The sequence below is a fragment of the Boleophthalmus pectinirostris genome, unplaced genomic scaffold (assembly GCF_026225935.1).
Source record: "Boleophthalmus pectinirostris isolate CB_2022bp ecotype Guang Dong unplaced genomic scaffold, ASM2622593v1 HiC_scaffold_4, whole genome shotgun sequence".
NCBI classification, from domain to species: Eukaryota; Metazoa; Chordata; class Actinopteri; order Gobiiformes; family Gobiidae; genus Boleophthalmus; species Boleophthalmus pectinirostris.
In genome coordinates, this window is record NW_026571353.1 from 20,838,557 (window position 1) to 20,859,069 (window position 20,513).

The 20,513-nt window shown below is 37.8% G+C and overlaps 1 protein-coding gene across 1 annotated transcript in view; it reads right to left on the reverse strand.

The window, feature by feature from the left end:
* Positions 1–2,698: 2,698 nt before the first annotated feature.
* The window catches only part of rasgrf2b (Ras protein-specific guanine nucleotide-releasing factor 2b), a 42,323-nt gene continuing 24,508 nt past the window's right edge, over positions 2,699–20,513 (reverse strand). The window contains exons 14-28 of the mRNA XM_055162141.1: positions 20,314–20,396; positions 19,840–20,088; positions 16,936–17,447; positions 12,817–12,942; positions 10,907–10,996; positions 10,701–10,807; positions 8,814–8,926; positions 8,671–8,731; positions 8,242–8,345; positions 6,966–7,050; positions 5,711–5,908; positions 4,557–4,636; positions 4,357–4,474; positions 4,169–4,237; positions 2,699–3,770 (exon numbers count right to left, since the gene is read on the reverse strand). Of these exons, the coding sequence (XP_055018116.1) occupies positions 3,678–3,770; positions 4,169–4,237; positions 4,357–4,474; positions 4,557–4,636; positions 5,711–5,908; positions 6,966–7,050; positions 8,242–8,345; positions 8,671–8,731; positions 8,814–8,926; positions 10,701–10,807; positions 10,907–10,996; positions 12,817–12,942; positions 16,936–17,447; positions 19,840–20,088; positions 20,314–20,396 (2,088 nt within the window). The 3' untranslated portion in view covers positions 2,699–3,677. The remainder of the gene's footprint in view (positions 3,771–4,168; positions 4,238–4,356; positions 4,475–4,556; positions 4,637–5,710; positions 5,909–6,965; positions 7,051–8,241; positions 8,346–8,670; positions 8,732–8,813; positions 8,927–10,700; positions 10,808–10,906; positions 10,997–12,816; positions 12,943–16,935; positions 17,448–19,839; positions 20,089–20,313; positions 20,397–20,513) is intronic.

Consider the following 20,513-nt stretch of genomic DNA (forward strand, 5'->3'; position numbering starts at 1 on the left):
ATCTTGATTCATCCATCAGCTGCTTTCATTGAAAAATCAACTTTAAAAAAATAAATGACAATCCTTGTGACCAACTATTGAGGGCACAGAAAATGCCTGCTGTCAGTTGGATTTTGCAAAAATAGTATTGTGTCATATGACTTGTTTAAATTGTGTTGATTGTATGATGTGCATTGTTTTAATGCAAGTTAAGTTGAAATGGATTTTTGTGATGGTTTTCATTATTTTACATTTGTAAAAGGGATTATGAACTAGACTGACCACAGCATTTACACTGTTTTTAGTGAATAAAGAGTTACTATTGAATAGTGTAACATGAAGAACACTCTACACTATTTTTACTTCATAAAGTGTTAAAACATAGCAATATAGTTATTAGTTTTTCACTGTACACTAGTGTAAAAAATCACATCTTATTCAACTAAGGAGTTTGGATATATCACTTTACCAGTGTTGAGCCTTCTACACTTTGGAAAGTGTAGTTTTAACTCATTTTATTTTGAACCCCATATGTCATGGTAAAAGTGTTAAAATGAACAATATACAAGTTGAATTAACACTCTTGAATTTGCTGTGTGGGGCCCTTCTGCTGGGGCAACAATGATATCTGAAAATAGAAAAATACCTTGAAATAATTCATTCTTACAGTGGAATCACCTTTCCACAGATCTGACTTGGCCTGCTTGTTTCATAGAGACAATACTGCCATATTGTCATACCGGGATAACCGATAACATTTCCATGGAAACAAGCAGGTGGCTGAGTGACCCTCACTCAGAAAAGTTGCATGGTGCAGATGCACCTGGAGGTGGCCAATATCAATAGTATTCTGTCATTCTCAATGACATACTTGCGTATTGCTTTAAAACTTTAGAGCTTCACGTTTCTAACATAATAGAAAATAATAATAATAATAATAATAATAATAATAATGTGTTGTATTTGAAATTTAAAATTAACTTTTGACTCAAACTTGAAATGAAAAGCCGCTGAACTAAAGGCTCGTTTACAACACGCGGCCATGAATCTGTTGTACATTTGACTTCCATCTGGTGTTTGGATCCACTCGCGCCACTCGCCCCTGGTGCGAGACAAATGTTTCCAACTGCCCACAAAAGCAGCACTGGCAGCGGCACAGAGCCTCCAACATGCCACTGCATGTCTGCTGTATTTCTTCATTTTATACTTTATTAAATACATTTGATATTAAGTACTTATTGAGCAGCACCACTGCCACACTGTCACATACACTTTGCCACAGGGTTGACCAATTCCCTCCAGCAGGGGGCAGAATTTATTTACATTTCATAGAGGCAAATTATGACCATTTCAGAGATGTGAGATGTTTTTTAGCATCAGATATAAAGTAGACTGAATTTCAAATATCACAAATGAGCTATTTTATGCTGAAATTAGCCTTAAATGGCTTATCACAAAGTAATACCCCAGTAAAGGTGTTACTTTAACCAGTATATCTCAGTCCTTACATAACAGTAGACTAGGAAAGTGGTGGTAAAATGCTTAGTTTGTGTGTGTAGGTCAATAGCAAGTACTAGGGTCTAGTAGTCTAATAGAAAGGATCAGCACTATTCATGATCATGCAATGCAATATTTGTGAATTTATCTTAGAATAAAATGAAAGCAGTAGTGTCTGGAAACCACCTAAAGCAGGGGTGTCCAAATTTTTTCCATCAAGGGCCACATATCTAAACGCAGACAAAGCAGAGGGCCGATCGAGGGCCATAGACTGGTGCTCAGTACAGTGAATAATTGAAATATGTGCATGTTTAACATGTTAGAATGAGCCATCAGTCTTTATTCATGCTAAGATCCTTAAAACCACACACCAGAATTTAATATTTGGCTTTATCATGGTAGATTTTCAAAAAAAAAACTTTCAGTATAAAGTTCATTTTTAATTGATGCAAGGTAATTTGGTTAAAGTCATCTGGAAGCCTGAGGGCCAAGAAAAATTTGTCTGGGGGCCGCATTTGGCCCACGGGCCATAGTTTGGACATGCCTGACCTAAAACTGTGTAAAATGTTTGTGTCTGAGAAATAATAGTTCACCACAAACATAAGGCGTGTTGACTTTATTTCCTCTGCTCCTAAATGAAAAATGCAATCACTTAAAACAAATAACAGACATTCAACAGATGTATTACAAACAAGGCATTCTGTAAACGTAACAGACAGCCGGTTAAATACAGATGTGGGTACACACTCTGAACGTTGACATTATTCTCCAGTACATCTGTGTAAATGGTTTGATTTAGTGAAGCACTCTATGAGGCAATCATGCTCAAGTGTTTTAGGCCTTTAAAGAGTCAATGACAGCTACATAGACAGTACAAGAAAAGAAGAGAGAAGAGAAGCCAGTTCATTCACACAACATGCCACACATGTGTGCATGCAGGACATATTTCAAATGCTACATTTTTTTCTCAAAGTTTAAAACTGTTTTTTATTCTTTAGAATGTACTTCAACAAGTATCTTGCCATAAAAAAGCATGGGATGCAAAATTCAATCTATAGGACCAACAAGATAAAAGCAATCCATATTTACAGCATAACAATTTATAATCACCAGTTTTACAAAAAAATAGCAAAAAAAAAAAAAACTTAGGATAAATAAATAGCATGATAATAACAGTAATTCTCACTCTAGCAAAGCTACATGTTGAAGAATGCAGGGCCTGTCCAGCCTGTGTCCAGTCTACCTAACTGAGCACAAAAACTGCACAAGTTCAGGAACTGACTAAACACCAGAGGGATATTGGTTGCAATGATTCACTTAATCAGCACTAACATGCTACGATTACCTACGACCTGTTTTATTGTTTTACTGACCATGGAGGACCTGTAGACGATTTTAAACTAAGAGTGTACAATTTGGGATGGTGGCTAAGGGGGTGTTGCAAACACTGTTGAAACACTGACCCATAAACTATTAGAAGGCACAAAAATGTATAACCTTTAACATCATTCACATATATTTTTAGCATTCTTAGGTACAAAAAATAAAAACATCAAGCATGTCACATTTTTCTGTTTGTATGTAACAGAGAGCATATCCAACACTGAGGATGCAATAGTGGCATAGACCAGTATCTGAGTATAAGGCAGAATCAGGGTCAAGATGAAGGCCTTTTGCGCAGTAATATCTTGAGCTCAAATCATGCTAGCTCTTTGTCATGACAGAAGCATGTAGGGAGACATGCTCTGAGTAAAATGCAAAACAGAAATGCACAGGCAGCAGAACAAAGACTACAAAAACTATCCAAAACTGCTCCTCCACACACTCTGTATTTGCTACATCAGTAAAATCCATAGTTTTGATCAATTCCCACCACGCAGACAAACTCTCCAGCTTCCCCGATCTGCCTGTTTCACTATCAATAATGAGTGCACAGCAGCATGCCATTCGTTTTAAACCATTTCCTACCAGCTCCATAACATCTGTCACTTTCCTGCTCTCAAAGTGCCATAGTTCTGCAACCCCATTCACAGCTGAATCCCACATCAGCGGATATCTTCATGACATCAGTCTTTCTCATTGTTCTATGCACAAAGCTGTCATAACTTTGCTTCACTCTTCCATCTGCACTGATCAGAAGATGAAATGGCCATGTAGCCGTAGGGTCCTGCAATCATTGGCCAATAGCAGCCCCCCCCTACTCAAGCTGGAAGCCTGGGCTCGATCTTCAGGGAGAGGTCATATAGTGTGTCTTCATCCATGATCAGAGTCTTATCCAACAGGTACTGGGTCACCTGCAGAGAAATAAACAGCAGTTTCGTCTGTTTCAGCTCCATGTGTTTCAAATTGTCTGAAAATAAAGAACTTGGAATATGCTTCATGCTGCTCCACATGCACTGTATGGACAATTTCCTTTAGACAGATTTATAAACTAGGGCTCTCAGAGAGTGATATTATTGTGATGAGAAGTTATAATCATTTGAACAAGTATCTATATTGAAAAACCATTAATAGGAGAAAATTGAATCTTTCCTGGATTTTTTTGACCTATACTAGTGTAAGGCCACATAAAATTTTATAAGAAAGAAAGTGATATTGACATAGGATATTGTACGTTTTTCTTATAATCTATAGTATATCCTATAGAGAAATCTAGTCTTTAAATTGTGAATTGAAAAAGGGGTAGAGGTACCTTGGGTTGGTGCTCTATTCTGTATGGAGTCTGCTGGAACTGTCGAATTTCTCGGATGATATGGGAAATCTGAGGAAGATATAGTTAGATATGGGGTTTTTTTTGTTTGTTTGTTTTGCTTTTTGTTTTTTTCACAATTTTTTTTTAAACCAGTGTATTTTTAAATCACATTTACTTAATGGGCTCACCATTCTCATCTTGGAGAAGTTAACGAGACCCTCTTCGGTAAAGTTTGGTGTTCCTTCCTCAATAAAGGCCAAGTCTGTCAGATACATTCCCAGATATGGCACACAAGGAGGGTTGCAGCTAAAGGACAGAGTAAAGGTCAGAGGTTACACTAACACTGTCAGGCCCAGCTGTAGCAACATCAGATGAAATCATGTTCTACTTTTTTAGAGTTTCCCTCAGATTTTTGAAGCGACCTTCTGATGACACAGTCTTCTGCAGTTTGTCCATCAGTGCTTTAGTCTAAAAGAACACATAAAAAGAAATAATTGAAATAGACTTTACATTTAATAAGGTACTGAATTTATATAGCACTATTTTTGAGACTTAAAGGTGCTTTACATTGCATTAATAATTTTTGACAGACATGGCTGCCAATCTTCGCCCACAGTCTATGGTAAACGGTAAATGATCATGGTCACATTTTTATATAGCCTTTTTCCACCTTCTAGGCACTGAATGCAGTTTACATCAAGGAATCACTCACCCAGTCATTTTTATCTTCACACAGACACTGGATGCAAGGTGGGCTAAGTGTCTTGTCCAAGGACACAATAACAGCATTCATCTGTGGAAGCTTGAATGGCACCACCAACCTGTGGGTCAGTGGATCTGACCGCTCTACCAATGTTAATGTTGAGAGCGGGATTCAAACTGCCAGCCTTCAGATCAGTGGACAAACACTCACCGACTTAGCTACTGTTGCCCTTATTGTCCATTCACACACTTCATTAATATATCAGCAAGTTTGGTGACGCGTCTTTATAATAACTACACTTCTCTAAGCCCCAATAAACAACTACTCGAAGAACAGATTTTTATTTAATTTAGTGGGATAATATCTGTTGTAAAAAAAATATATATATATATATATATATATATATATATATATATATATATATATATATATTATATATTTTTTTTTTTTTTTTTTTTTTTCACACAAATCAAGTATCAGTGAATGAATGAATATTGAAGAAAAGTTGAAAATATCTTGAAAATTACACAAGAGAGTAGAGTTCTCTATGGCACAATTTAAGCACAAGAAAATATTATTTTCCCAATACTTTATTATTTATTAAAATATTGTTTCATTGTTATTTGTGTTTTCTTACATTTTTATTTCTCAAATCATAATTGTAAAATTTTAAACCTAAAAAAAGCCAAATTAGGAATCAGAATTGTATTGAAAGAATTGTTTTTTTTTCTTGTGCCACTAACTTCTAGCCCAAACCCTCAACTTAAGTAGTTAATAAGCCTGAATATTCTCAGATTTCCCTGATTTACTGCCTCCCGTACATAGGATGTGTACAGCACCTGCTTGCTGACTTTGGCCCAGGTTTTCTTCAGGCGGTAGATGGCGCTGCGGTTAAGAGCAGAGGTGATCTCCAGGACGCCGTTGTAGTTGTTGAGACAGCGGCAGATGTCAGCCACAGCCACCCACTTCTCTATAGAGCTGGCCCTCGAGCCTACATCTGTGTGGGTCATGATCTGAGACGCCACCAGGTTACTCATCTGTATGGAAGCCAAACAAGAAGAACAGGTCGTGTGAGGTGAGAATTCTTCAGTGGAATTTGCTGTCTTATGGTCCAAATTTGACTCTTATGATCTTTAATCCATCCATCCATATCCATTATAATGTTGTTGCCTCATCAAAAACATACCCAGAGTTGTTTTTTATTTCATTCACATTCATAATAAATGGTTTAAGTAACCCTTTATTATTAGTCTGTCTACATCTCAAAAGCTCAAAATGCTCTTTTCCAACTTCCAAGTGGTAGTTTTCAAATTAATAGCTACCTTTTATCCTTTTTTCAGTAGAGACTGGAAATTTCAGGGCTGAAATTAGATCAGAAAATTGTGTAGTATAGGTCATTCAGCTGTCAGATTGCAGATTTGTTTACCTTGTTTATGGTAAATATCTCTGTATGACTTTCAGTCATAAAGACTTCACTATCGATATAAATAAACAATGAGAAATACTTTTTTCACAGTAGCTTCAGGAAGCAGGGCCACTGTTCAACATCAAAGACGTGACCAAGGTACCTGAATAGATAACCCTATGTCACGTCAATCACTATTTCATCTTTGTACTGTTTCCTCTTACCAACCTCTTCTATACAGACGATATATTTTGTATTACAATATTTCTGTATTTTATTTTACTTGTACAATATTCCTGTATTTTATTTTTACTTGTATATATACCTTTGTATAACGATGCCTTATTTGACACCAATCTCTTGCTATTTTTGGTACTTTTAAAAAACAACATTATTATCATTTATATTGTTGCTCTTTGTTATTATAATATGTTGTGATGTGTGAGCGACAGTGTCCAGATAATTTCCCTTGTGGATCAAGGTTGTCTAAGTTTAAGAATGGACTAAACTGTAAACTAAACTGTAGGATTAAGTTTGTATATTTCTCTCAAAAACAGTGAATCTCCCATAGAATTACATAAGCCCTTGCCCTCCATTTGAAATTATAACATAATCAAATGCTACAATGTGAATGCAACTTATTAAAAGAGAGCCTTAAAGCAAAAGTAAGAATGTGGTTCCATGCTCACATCATTAAAGTGCTTGCTGGTTTTCATGATGTAAGGCGTGCGCTCGGTCTTGTCTACTTTCATCCAGCCTTGGCCCAGGAACTCTCTGTATATGAGTGGGGGGGGGATCAGAAAATCACATTAAGCATTTATGGCATGAGAAATGCCCTGAAAGAGTTACTACAAACACTCACTAACTCCAGGCAACAGTGGTGAGGCAAGCAATAGAAAAAACCTTATCATGATAATAATAATGCCTTTATTGTGCATTGTGTAACCTTTCTGGTGGAGGGTCCATCAAATGCTTTTCTCTGTGGAGATGTAATTGCTTTGTCTGGTTGTGTTTCACAGTACGGTAGTAAAGGTAGCTTTCTATCTTCATGGAGACCAACCCAGACTAAGTTACTAGTCAGATCTGTGGAGACGCAACCCCGCTCACAGTTTTTCAAGGTATTTTTGAGCAATAAAAACATCTGTAATTAAATAAATGTAAGGTAGATCTTTTTAATGTCATATTGTGAAACATTTCAGGCAAAACAATGACATATCTATAGAAAGAAGCAGAATGGACTCCCATCCAAAAAGTTACATAATACACCTTTAATAATGATTTATGTAACACATTTTTAGATAATGCTATACACCCCATATTTTATTTACTCTGCACAATCATTCACATTTACACATTAAGTTCTATACATCGCATTATCACATGGTCTCTAGTTCCATTTAGGTCTTACCACTGTAAAACCGTGATATACAAACCTATTCCTATGAATATTTATTCTTTCAAAATCTATAGTTTGAATAGTTCCAGTTCACATTCATGGCCACTCACAGAAATGTTTTGAAGCTATTCTGCAGTCCATAAATTAATAAATGCAGGATATACATATAGTTAATGCCATACAGTGAAACATTCCAGGCAATGAAGTAACGTCCTGAGGACAGCTGGAGGATTCCCTACAAGAAAAGTTACTTGACTTTAAACTCAAAGCCACAGTATGTAACTTTTTAGCTAAAAAATAGATTAAAATAAAAGCATGTATGTTCCATTTTGGTTGTGTTTACTGAAGTTGTAAAAACATGCATCTCCACAACCCTGACTCTTATTTTTCCATATAAATGTTGTTTATTAGTTATAATCTTCCACGTTATGGAAAAAAAAAATCAATTTCTTCACCATGGAGAATGTTCCTAAGTATGGCTTTAACTTTCTATTTCCATGGAATTATCGAGGTACCATAAAAAATGCAAAAATAAATAAAAAATAAAAAGATTAAAAAAATAGACTGACTCATAGGGGATGCTTCTGAAGACAATATGGTCCAGTAGTGTTATTTGCTCTGCTAGCTCCATCGCCGACAGAGACTCAAAGCACTCAGCCTTCGGACAGTCCGCCTAAACACAGAAACAGAACATATATTTACATCTACATTCAATCAGAGCCACAGTCCAGTTAACAACGCACAGATGCTCACACCATGGGCCAGGCCTGGTGAACAAGATTAGAAAGATCTAAATTAAGATGCTATGACAGATATAGTTTGTGACAACTGCTCCTCGCTGTAGGGCTAAGGGCTGCAGATATTTGAACACTGGATTCAGACAAGGAGACAGAGATAGAGATAGAGATAGATACATAGATACATAGATAGATAGATCATTCTATTTTGCACAGACAATCGTGCAATCAGAATTCCCAACAGGTTAAGATTGTTCTCACCATTTGTAAAATATCCTCTATCCTTAGTTGGGACTCCTCCATTTCATCCTGTGAGAGACCACTGAAACAGATACAGAATGTTGACTTTGCTGTAGACATTATTTACACCTACATTTTGAAAGCACTTGAATGCACCACTGTACCTCAGTATGTTAGCAGTGGCTTTCCTCTCCTGAGGCAGTAGGTCTGGGTCTCGAAGAACCTCCTCCAGGAGACACACCACAGACATCTTCAATTCAGCATTCATTTCAAAGTCCTGAACAACCACAATACACATCCAGATATTAACATTATAAAGCAAGCTCACCAGGAAAAGCAGAGCAACTTTTTTTACATTCTTGTATCCATGAATCACAATCCCATATATAGTTATAATATGACAATTTATATTTACAATTATATATATTTTCTGTGTGGGATTCTTATCTGTTTACCTGGGATCTAGAATAATAGCCTATAGAGAGATATCTTGCCTGTCAAAGCATCAGTAAATAGGACAGAGCTGCAAAAAATCTACTCTATATGAAACTAGTACAGAACTAGATACACGTTTGGCCCTATGTCAATACTCCTGAACATGGCAACATGTTAAAGTGATTTAAATCTGTTATGACTGAAAGTTAAAAATTGCATATATAAGATTATAATATGAAGCTTGGAGACAGGAGTTAATCGTTGATTTAAAAAAAAAAACACTAGATCAGTGCAGTGGCTTTGGGTAAGAGTTTTCTTTGGATTAAAATTGAGTTTGAAATCAAGTTTGAATCGAGACAACACCTTTATACTCAGCTACAACTACCTTAAATCTCTGTATTAGCTGGTCTTTCCATTGTGTATCATAAACCTAATGAGGCCCGCTGGCTCCTGAATTTGCTGAGCGCTCTTTCCTGGATAAAACCATTGCTTTTACATGAAGTCCTTTTTCTGCACATCTCTCCCTTTTCACTGCGTTTAAAGGTTGGTTAACAAGCTCTTTGTTCCTGGAGTGAGTGGGTGTACGCATTTGCGCCATGGCCTCTTTCAGTGTTAATAGACCAATTAAAGTGGACCTGTCAACACGGCGTTTGGTATTATTGAAGGAAGAGCATAAACCTAATCAATACAGTAGGGCTAGGAGCACCCCTGAGCAGCAGTCAGACAATTATCTTCATGTTCAATTCATTACAGGCAACACCAGCTGCTTAGTAGGAGAATAGAAGGGAGAGAGCTGACCACTTGGCTCAGGGCAGTGATAGTGAGTGTAGTTACTGTAAAAACCAATGCATCAGAGCAAGAAGAAACCCCTCTAATGAGACCATAGATCTTAATGTAGAAGAACATGAGCAATCTCCCTCTCTCCCTCTCCTATCTTTCTCTCTCTCAAACACACTCTTCTGCCCCCACATCCTCTTTCACCCCTCTCTGTCTCTTTCTCTCTCTATCTCTTATCTCTGCCTCTCTCTTCCTCAGCAACTCCTCTCTCCCCCTCCCTCTGTCTATAAACCTTTTCTGTGGTCTCTTTTCCACCATCTCTCTCTTCTCACTACCATCCTCCCTGCCTTTAACCCCCTTTCTTTCTCTTTCACTCCCCGTCTGTTCTTTCCCTTGCCCCCCATTCCTCTACATCTTTCTTTATTCCATCCTATATCTCTTTCTCTCTCTCACCCTCACTTCTCTTCCCTTTCCCTTTCCACTCTTAGCCTTCTCTCTTTCTCTCGCTTATTCGCTCCCTCTCTCCCCCCTCTCTCTTTATTTTATCACCCCTCTCTCAGTCCTTCTCATTCTCTTCCTAAGCCCATCTCTCACTCTCTGTCGCTTTACCTCCTTCTGTCACTCTCTCTCAATCCTCCTCGCTCTGTCTTTCTCAACCTCTCTCTCTACCTCTTCCCACCCCACCTCCATCCCTCTCTCTAGCTCTCTTTCCCGTTACCTCCCTCTCCCTCTCTCTCTCCCTCTCTCCCTGCTTCTCTCTGTCTCTCCTTTTCTCTCTCTTTCTCATATATATTTATAGCCCAGTGCATACAGTGGGTACAGTGGGTGAGTGGACTGACCTGTGAGTGTTTGGACACCCAGTGGCGCAGCACATTCAGGACTCTGTTAGTCGCAGCTCTGCGGATGATGAACTCTTTATCACACGTTCTTTCAGAGTTTGTAAATACTGGAATTTAAATGAAAACAGAAAAAAAAAACACAGTCACAATCAATGTAGCTCTTTTGCTAGAGTTTTTCATCCCTTGGTTTGTCTCCGGGGTCTTACCTGGTGGAGTCCCGTGTCCTGCGGCGGCGGTGGCGATAGCAAAGGCCGAAGCTGGAGAAACTGAGTGACGAGAGTTTTCTGCAGACTGGACTAAAAACACACGCCATGAAATTGTACATGTGGTAATCAACTATTACAACAGTAACTTAAAGGGTCAATATAATGCTATTTTCTCATCTACTGTACTTTATAATGTTTCCTCGTAAAAACATACCTGGAGTTGTGTTTTGTTTCATTTACATATATTTAACACACAAACCCTGTATATTTAGTTCTTCTCTCTTCTAAGTGAAAGCACTCCACCTTGTAATGTTATGTGGTAAAACAGAAGGTGCTCCAATATGTTTTTAAGCTCCATACACCTTCAGTAGGATCATTTGGTTGATTTCAGTCCTGGAATTGCTAATCTCTATTGAACTAAAGGTAAAAGGTAGTTGTTAACAAAGCATTTTGAGCTTTGGAGATGTAAACAGACTAATACAAAATAATAAAGGATTATTTAAACATGAGTGAATGAAACTAAACTCAAATCTGTATGTTTTTATTTTTATTTTTATTTATTTTTTTATGAGGTTACAAAATTGTAACATGGTTTAAAGCTCACAAAAATAATTTATGTGTATTATAGGATTTTTAAGGAACAATAGTTTAACACTGAACACTAATTAAAATGCAGATGTTTCATTGATTCACAGTTAACACAGTTTCTTTTAGGTCCACAAAAATAAATTTCCAGTTCCGATATTCAAAATGGTGGCATTATTCAGGCACACAAGCATGCCTTTAGCTGAAAGTCTTTAAGACACAAAGATTAACAGAGCAAGTTCATGGATATGATCCCAAACAAAAATATAAAGTTCAAACATTTGTGAATTTTCAGTTTAGTCATTTCTTTCAAAAACATTTAATCTCCCATAGAGTTATAGAGGTCCCTGTCCTCCATTTGAAATTATGACACCCAATTCAAGAGCGCTGTGAATGCAAGCTCCACGATAACCACACATCCACAGACCTACACCACATAAAGACCACCTAATTATCACTTTGAAAATGTCCCTTTTGCACCGAAATAGACCAAATTAGTCACACCATGGACTTCTCTAGACCTGCGTTGTGCCACCAAGACATTTGCAGCTCTTTCCTTCAGTGATTATAATCCTAAAAGGAGATGATGGTGACTGTTTATTACACTATACTTCACATATGCTCAGTCAGCAGCTTGTATACTGTCTCTAAGGAGCGTTATTGGAGTCATATGTTTTGTCACCCATGGCAACTGACACTTTAACCATATCATTTAAATGTTTATTATACACATGTCAGTTTACTTCTGACATCAGCTTTTGCTTTTGTGTCTGTTTGTCTGGGTGTAATATTGATAGATAATATGGCGATAAATAAAAATAAATAAGCAACACAACTTGGCATTAACAAAATTATTGAGTGAAATGTTTGAGTAATCTTGCATTATTAGTCTGTCTACATGTCCAAGCTCAAAATGCTTTGTTCCACCTTGTGATCTTATGAAGCAGTAGTTTCCGGTGATGATTTTGGTGATGGTGTAATTAAAAACACAGTGGTGCATTTCCTGTACTACCACATGACATCACAAGGTGGGAGGCGGAGTGTTTTCCATTTGAGAGAAGAACTCTCGCCTGTTTATGTTTGTGTGATAAATACAATGTGTGAACGAAACAAAGCACAACTCCACGTTTTGATGAGGAAACAACATTATAACATAAATCAGAAAACAGCTCTTTAAAGGAATCCAAAAACAAGCTATGAAATTCTGCTAATTCCTTTTTAGTTATGTTGTCAGGGGTGTAACAGACCTGCTATGTTTTCTATGCCCAGCTAATTGAGCCATTTCTCACTGTATGCTCCTAAACCAGGAAGCGTTGCCGTCTTACCTCCAGGCTGGCGATAGCGGAGGTGGCGAGGTGTGGAAGGGGATCGGCATGGCGACATATCTCCTGCTTCACTGCTCTGGGGGGACTCAGGAAGGATTTTCTCCAATGACACAGACTCCAGCACCGCTAAAGCACAAATCAGGGATAGAAGGAATCATGATAAGGCTGCTGCACTCAATATCCTGGTGCTAAACCCACTGCATTCACACACTTTTCCTGGTTTGATCGTGGTTTTAGCCCAGTTTAAATGTCCTATATTATGCAAAAGTGACTCTTGAGAATGTTAAGTCATATTAGAATGTTGTTATCTCCTCAAAAACATATGTGGAGTTCTGTTTTGTTTCGTTCACACATGTTTGAGCAACCCTTTATTATTAGTCTGTCTATAACACCAAAGATCAAAATGCTCTGTTCCACCTTGGTGCCATGCAATTGTAGTTTAAAAGTTAACAGCTACTTTTTACCTTTAGTTCAGCAGGAATGGGAATTCAGAACTGAAATTATCTAAATGATTATATTGAATGTGTATGGAGTTTAAAAACACAGTGGAGCACTTCTTCTCCTTGGAAAAATGAAAAAACAAGACAACTGAAGCAAAATTGTAGAAAAGCAGAAAGAAAATGGCGCAAGAATAAAATTACAATAAACTATGAAATTTACCGTGAACAAGTGAGAAAATACAATAATGGTATGAAAAGCGAAAGACAAGCATACCTCTCCCAACTTATAAATAACATTAAAAATCCCAGGATTCTATTCTCCACGATTAGTTCGGTTATCGACCCTGTTCGTAATTGGAAGGAGCCATCAAACATGCCAAACTGTGAGGATTTTGTGACTTACTTCAGCAATAAAATACAGTCCATTAGAGCTGACCTGCAACAGATACAACCAAGTAACATCTGTATTACAAGTCCTTTGATTTTATCAAACACACTTGATAGTTTTGCCCTGGTTGATGCTACGACTCTTAACAAAATAATTTTACAATTGAAACCAGCCACTTGTTTTTTAGATCCTATCCCTACATCACTTTTTAAATCAGTTTTTAATTTTTTAGCCCAAGAAGTCCTTAACATTGTAAATTTGTCGCTGCAGACAGGGGTTTTTCCAACACCACTCAAAACTGCTATGGTCAAACCTCTGCTTAAAAAGGACAACCTGGACCCCTCCCTGCTCAGTAACTACAGACCTGTGTCCAATCTGCCGTTTTTAAGTAAAATTTTAGAGAAAATAGTTTTTAACCAAATTAATGATTTTATGATTGCCAACAATATCTTTGAAATTCATCAATCTGGTTTTAGAGTTCACCACAGCACAGAGACTGCACTAGTAAAAATCCTCGATGATATAAGATCCAACATGGACAAGAAGAACCTGTCAGTCCTGGTGCTGTTGGATCTCACGGCAGCATTTGACACTGTAGACCACTGTATTTTACTAGATAGATTACATTATGCAGTCGGTCTCTCTGGGTCTGTTTTTAACTGGTTCAAATCTTTTTTAACAAACAGGGATTTTTATGTTAGTCTTGGGGAACACTCCTCCGCAAAATGTAAAATGGAGTGCGGTGTTCCCCAGGGCTCAATTTTAGGTCCAACCCTTTTTAATCTTTACATGCTGCCACTAGGACAGGTCATCAGGAGACACGGTGTTAACTTTCATAGCTACGCTGATGATACCCAGCTCTATATAGCCGTGTCTCCTGGTGACCTGAGCCCGATCGACACCCTTTTTAACTGCATTTTAGATATTAAGTCCTGGATGGCAGCAAACTTCCTGCAGCTCAACCAGGGCAAAACCGAGGTTTTAATTATTGGTCCTGAAGCTCAGAGAGAGAGGCTCAAAGCTAAGCTCCAAACCTACTCACTGAACCCCTGTGAGAGGGTGAAAAGTTTAGGAGTTATTCTTGATAGTGAGCTTAGCTTTGAGCCACACATCAGGTCCATCACTAAATCCGGTTTTTATCATCTAAAAAATATTGCCAGAGTCAGACCATTTCTCTCTCAAGCCAGTGCTGAGATTTTAATACATGCTTTTATTACAAACCGTGTTGATTACTGCAATGCTCTCCTTTCTGGTCTTCCAAAGAAATCTACAGCTCCATTGCAGCTCCTCCAAAACTCTGCAGCACGACTGCTGACAAGGACCAGGAAGCGAGAGCACATCACCCCAGTACTGAAGTCTCTGCACTGGCTTCCTGTGAGCGTTCAGGATAGATTTTAAAGTTCTTTTATTAGTTTATAAAGCTCTTAATGGTCTTAGTCCTATTTATTTATCTGATCTGCTTTTATCATATGAGCCCTCTCGGACTCTCAGGTCCTCAGGTAGTTTTCTTTTAACTGTCCCAAGAGTCCAAACTAAAACTCACGGTGAGGCGTCATTCAGCTTTTATGGCCCCCGTTTGTGGAACAGTCTGCCTGAGGATCTGAGGTCCGCTGCGAGTGTTCATATTTTTAAAAGTAAGCTCAAAACCTATCTTTTTAATTTAGCTTTTAATTGAAACTTTTATCTGTCTTAACTTAAATTATTATTATTATTATTATTATTTATTTATTCTAAATTAAATTATCATTACTGTTTTACTTTGTCTCCATTTTGATTTTTATAATAACCTTTAGGAGTTTTATGTTTTTGTTTTTATGTTTATGTTTAAATGGTTGTATATATGGATGAAACAAAGGGATGGGGTGGGGGGTTGCTCTTGATTTTAATTATTGTATTGTAATTTTTCTGTTGCATGTGAAGCACTTTGTGCTACATTTTAAATGTATGAAAAGTGCTATACAAATAAAGTTTGATTGATTGATTGATTGATTGACTTCTGGTATTACCACACAATATCACAAGGTGGAGTGTTTTTTGTTTGAAAGAAGAACTCTAAATATGCAGGCTTTGTGTATTAAACATGTGTGAATTAAACAAAACACAACTCCAAGTATGTTCGTGATGAGGAAACAGCATTCCATATTTTGATTTAATCTGCAGGGTAACACAATTACCCCTAAGCATGCAGTGGCATGGAGACTTTTACTTAATTTACCCTTTTAAATACTTGCCCATGGAACTGACACCAATACTTCACTTTCTCGAGACTCTCTTTGGTTGGCTTAAATACACATTTTCACATTTTAAATATTATGTTATTTTTGTTAGCAATTCAGGCAAAATGCTTATCATTGTGTTGCAGTAAAATGCATGTCCATAGTTTCAGAATGGTAACAAATTAAGAGCTTTGCTATAGCAATTAACATTTTAAAACTAAATACTATATCTTGAACAGTGAGCTGAAACCAGTAGATATCTGCAGGTAGAATGAATCACATCAAAACTAATGTGCTCTAAAAATCTAGCTGTCCTTAAAAGGGATGTAGAGGAGGTTTGAACATCTAATGTCACTACAGGGTAGACAGTTACCAAAGCACATATATTGCTGTTCTATGTGTTTTGATAATGAAGGTTTAACACAGGCCTGGCCCCAATGTGCAAACACTAACTGCACAAACTCATCAGAGTGGACACGAGCACCAGTACAAGGGAGATAATGGCGTCCTGTGAGGTTGTTCCTACTGAGAACACTGGATTCATATACAGTATCTACTGTAGGGAGCATGTGATAGTGATAAAATAAGGTACTGTATATATATTATAGATGTAATGTGTGTGTTATTATAATTATTATTATAAACAACATGTTAAAGCTATATGAAAAGTTAAGGAAGACATATTAGTCTTTTTTCTGGTATTTAGCAATTAATGGTCACGTATGTAGACCATTATCTTAAATTATAATCACTTACAATTTGAGAATAGAAACAGGTTAATTGACTTCCTGTTCAAAACTGTTAAACTAATTCTCTGCTACAAGCACCGCCTCTTAATGGCAGCCTTTCAAGCATTTTTTATGTACATGCCTGGATTTTTCAACTAATCACAAGGAAATAAAATGCTAAATAAAATGGATAGGGGGTAGGTGAAAACTGAAATTGTCTAAATAATAAAGCCTTAAATGCAGGATAATAATGGATCATTCAAATATGGATTACTCAAAATACCACTTTGAGTAATGATGAGGGGTAAATTTGACAACTTCTTTGATAGTAAAATGAACTATCTTACTTCTGCGAATGCTGCGGCGCAGTTTGCCACAGAAGGGGTCAGCTCTGGGCACTTCGTCCCCCTCTGCATTGGGGCTGGTGCTCTGGTCTGGAGATGATGGGATGGGAGGGGCATGGTCCTGGGGCAGCCTGCCGTTGCTATGTGGAGGGGAGGTGGGGTTGCCATGAGGAGGGGAGGTGGAGGGAGGAGGGGGAGACACAGCACTCAGGGTCGGAGTCTGGGGGGTGGGGGTCTGAGGAGTGCTGGCTGAGGTGGGGCTGCTGCCTGCAGACTGGGAGCTGTTGTGGTTCAGGGTAGGGTTGGACACAGGACTGGTCAGGTCCAGACCTCCCACCTTGGATGTGACTGGAGAGTGGAGGGACAGTTTACGCATCCGTACAGGGGACGAGGTGCGGGACTGGATGGACAGGGGGGGCGGGGAGGAGAACTTGCGGCAAAGACGAGGAGATTTATCATTAATGTGGTCCCCACCTCTGTTGTTTTGACTGGTGGCAAAGAACAACTCCAAAGACCTGAAAAGGAAGGATGCACTAAAGTAATAATGACTGTAAATACAGCATTTCTGAAGATTCTGCACACATAATTGTACATATAGTATATATAGGTATTTATAGGTACATAGGTCAGTTCCCAATCGATTTACTTAGTGACTATATTATTAGTGAATATTACCATCCCTACAACCTTATCCTAATGGACAAGCTACTAATCTAAAGAGAGATCTCATTTATAATATTTTCAGTGGCATTTGAAAGATCCGCAAATCAATATCAAATATTAAAGTGTAATCCCTTTATTACAGTTAAGATCCTAGTAAGATGCTGTGACTCACTGATGCATGTCCTCCATTCAACAATACAACTTACAATATGTCACCAGTATTGTTTTGTAATTGTCATATGAGTAATCATGCAGAAGCCAGAGTTAAAATTATGCATTGACAGAAGAACTATTTATTATAAAGTGGGAAAGAAACCAAGAGGAAGAAGAGAACTGAAGGAGAGTCAGATGTGTGGAATATAGATTTGAGCATAAAGACTATTGATTAAGTAATGTCCTGTAGAGAAAGTATCAATGTCACCACAGGATCCTGGGTGAAGACATCTGAACACAAACCCTGTCTGTTATAACAAAGCACACTCATGAATCCATGCACAAAGGACTAAAGGAGGTGGAGGAGGAAGAGGAGGAGGAGGAGGAGAAGAAGAAGAGGAAAGAAACAGGCAGAGCGTGTTACTTTGACTGGTCGATGGTTATCTTCTTGATCCTGGTGCTGTAGTCAGGACAGATGGATGAGATGGACAGACGATCAAATGAGTGATACTGCGTCCGGTAGCTGTGGGCAACATGAGGGTGGACCACAGATAAAAACAATTACAATGAATAACTCTTGATGTTGACAAGACATACACAGAAGACATATAGTAAGTTATAGTTGAATATTATGTACAAACCTCTATTTATTTTATACATATATATAAAACCGAACTTAATTGGACAACACAGGTAGGGTTGTGTAAATAATTTTATGTGTCAAATTAATGAAACAGAAAATATTATAAGCAAATGGTCATGGTTTAGGCTGTTTCACCTATGCATAGGTTTCAGAATGAGAAAAATAGGACAACTGCCATAGCAATTCACAATTTTAAACAAAATATTCTATCTCTGTGAAATGTCTTCAAAATGTCACCTATAACAGGAACCTGAAAACCATTAATATGCTCAATTGTGTTTGTGAGATTATTTCCTGACTGTTACAGTATGCTGAAAGTCTCTCCCCGCTCAGCATCCATTCCATACTGTTCTATTCAATAAATCCTAACCCAAATCTATTTTAAAAGTGGGGAAAAAAGAGGGAAAAAATAAACTAACAACAGCTTATGGTGCCATATGAGGACACAGAAAAGCACTAAACATTGGTACTTGACATAGCCCTTATAAAGGACTGGACAAATAAACAGTATGAGCTAGCTACACGGCTGAAATAACATTTACCGGTACACGGAGATGCATTTAAGTTGTACTGGCTTCCAACAATAAATGGTTTAGCACCACTTTTGAGCAAGGGTTAGTCAGAACGAGGCACCTCCTCTGGATGTGAAAAGCACTTGAGGTAATTTTAAACCTAAAGTGAAATGTAAATATGTCCTTTACCAGACGCCTGTACAGCTGTTCTACCCTGTTACATGCAAATTGTCTGTGTCCATTTTGCATAATTGTTTCTTATAATATTAGCTGATGCTGTGACATCATTTCATGACATTAGAAGACTTATTCTACAAAAATCTGACCATTGATGAGAGCATGAACAACTACTTACTACTTTCTGCATCAATATGACGGGCTGATTGATCTGGAATTCTTCAGCTATTTCCATAATCCTTCCCTTTTCTCCAGGATTATTTCAAACTTGATGTTTACTCACTCACGTCTCATTCAAATGCCCTGCTCCTAGTGTTTGTCCATGAGTCCAAGTTTTGTGCTAAAACCTTGAATTTATTTGTATCTTTTAAATTTTTGTCTTTTTTTTTTTTTTTTTGAAAAGGGGGCAGCTGATCGATTCCAGATCAGACCAGGTTCTGCCATGGTGTCCTTAGGTAAAACACTTCAGTCACTGTTTGGTGGTGAATGGCTGGTGGTGGTCAGGAATGGTGTAGATTGGCAGCCTTGCTTCCACCAGTCTGCCCCAAGGCAGCTGTGGCTACAATAGTAGCTCATCATCTCCAAGTGTGAAGTGAATGAATAATGACTACAGTATAGCACTTCTTTTTTAGTCAATCATGAAGTAAAAGATGAGGTAACATTTTACTCATGATAATACTAAGTTTAGCAGAATAAGAAGCAGTTCATAGACACATGCCATACTGTTATATTAGTTACATTAGTGGTTAGTATAATGACCTGATGGGGATGGAAGAGAAGGGTTTCTTGTAGATATCTGCGAGCTTGTCCATGACCACAGCGGCAGTGGTGAAGATCCTATACGTGTGCAGGAAAGTGTTGAGGAAGTCAATGGAGAGGAAGCGCAGGTCTGTGAGCCGCTCCAGGAGGCGCTCCACACTGGCGTAACGGATCTGCGGGACCTTGCAGGAGTTGAGCGTCTTGCTGAAGCAAATGTCAACATCATCTTTATGGAGACGGACATCGGATCTAATAAATCATGTACACACATACAGACACAAGCAAGCATGGGTGACTGTTGGGCAAGAAAGTATAAGATTATTACAAAAGAGCTAAATGAATAACCTCTTTAAAAACCATAATAAGTGCAAAACGACATCAAAAACTGTATAATTCCAATGTTAAATAAATGTTGACCTTGTAAAAACCAATGTGAAATTAAAGTATGCTTAGCATGAATACACACACACTTACTTGATCATATGAGGCACAGTAACTTTGGAATTCTCTTCAAACACACTTGTCATCAAGCCATTACAACGAATGTTATCAATGCACTGCAGAGAGATAATAAGAGAGAAATTACCCCTGTATTTATTCAACTAACAACAACTAATAGATTCCATTGTTTACACTCTTTGGCTTGTGAATGTAGATAATATTTAGTAACTAGC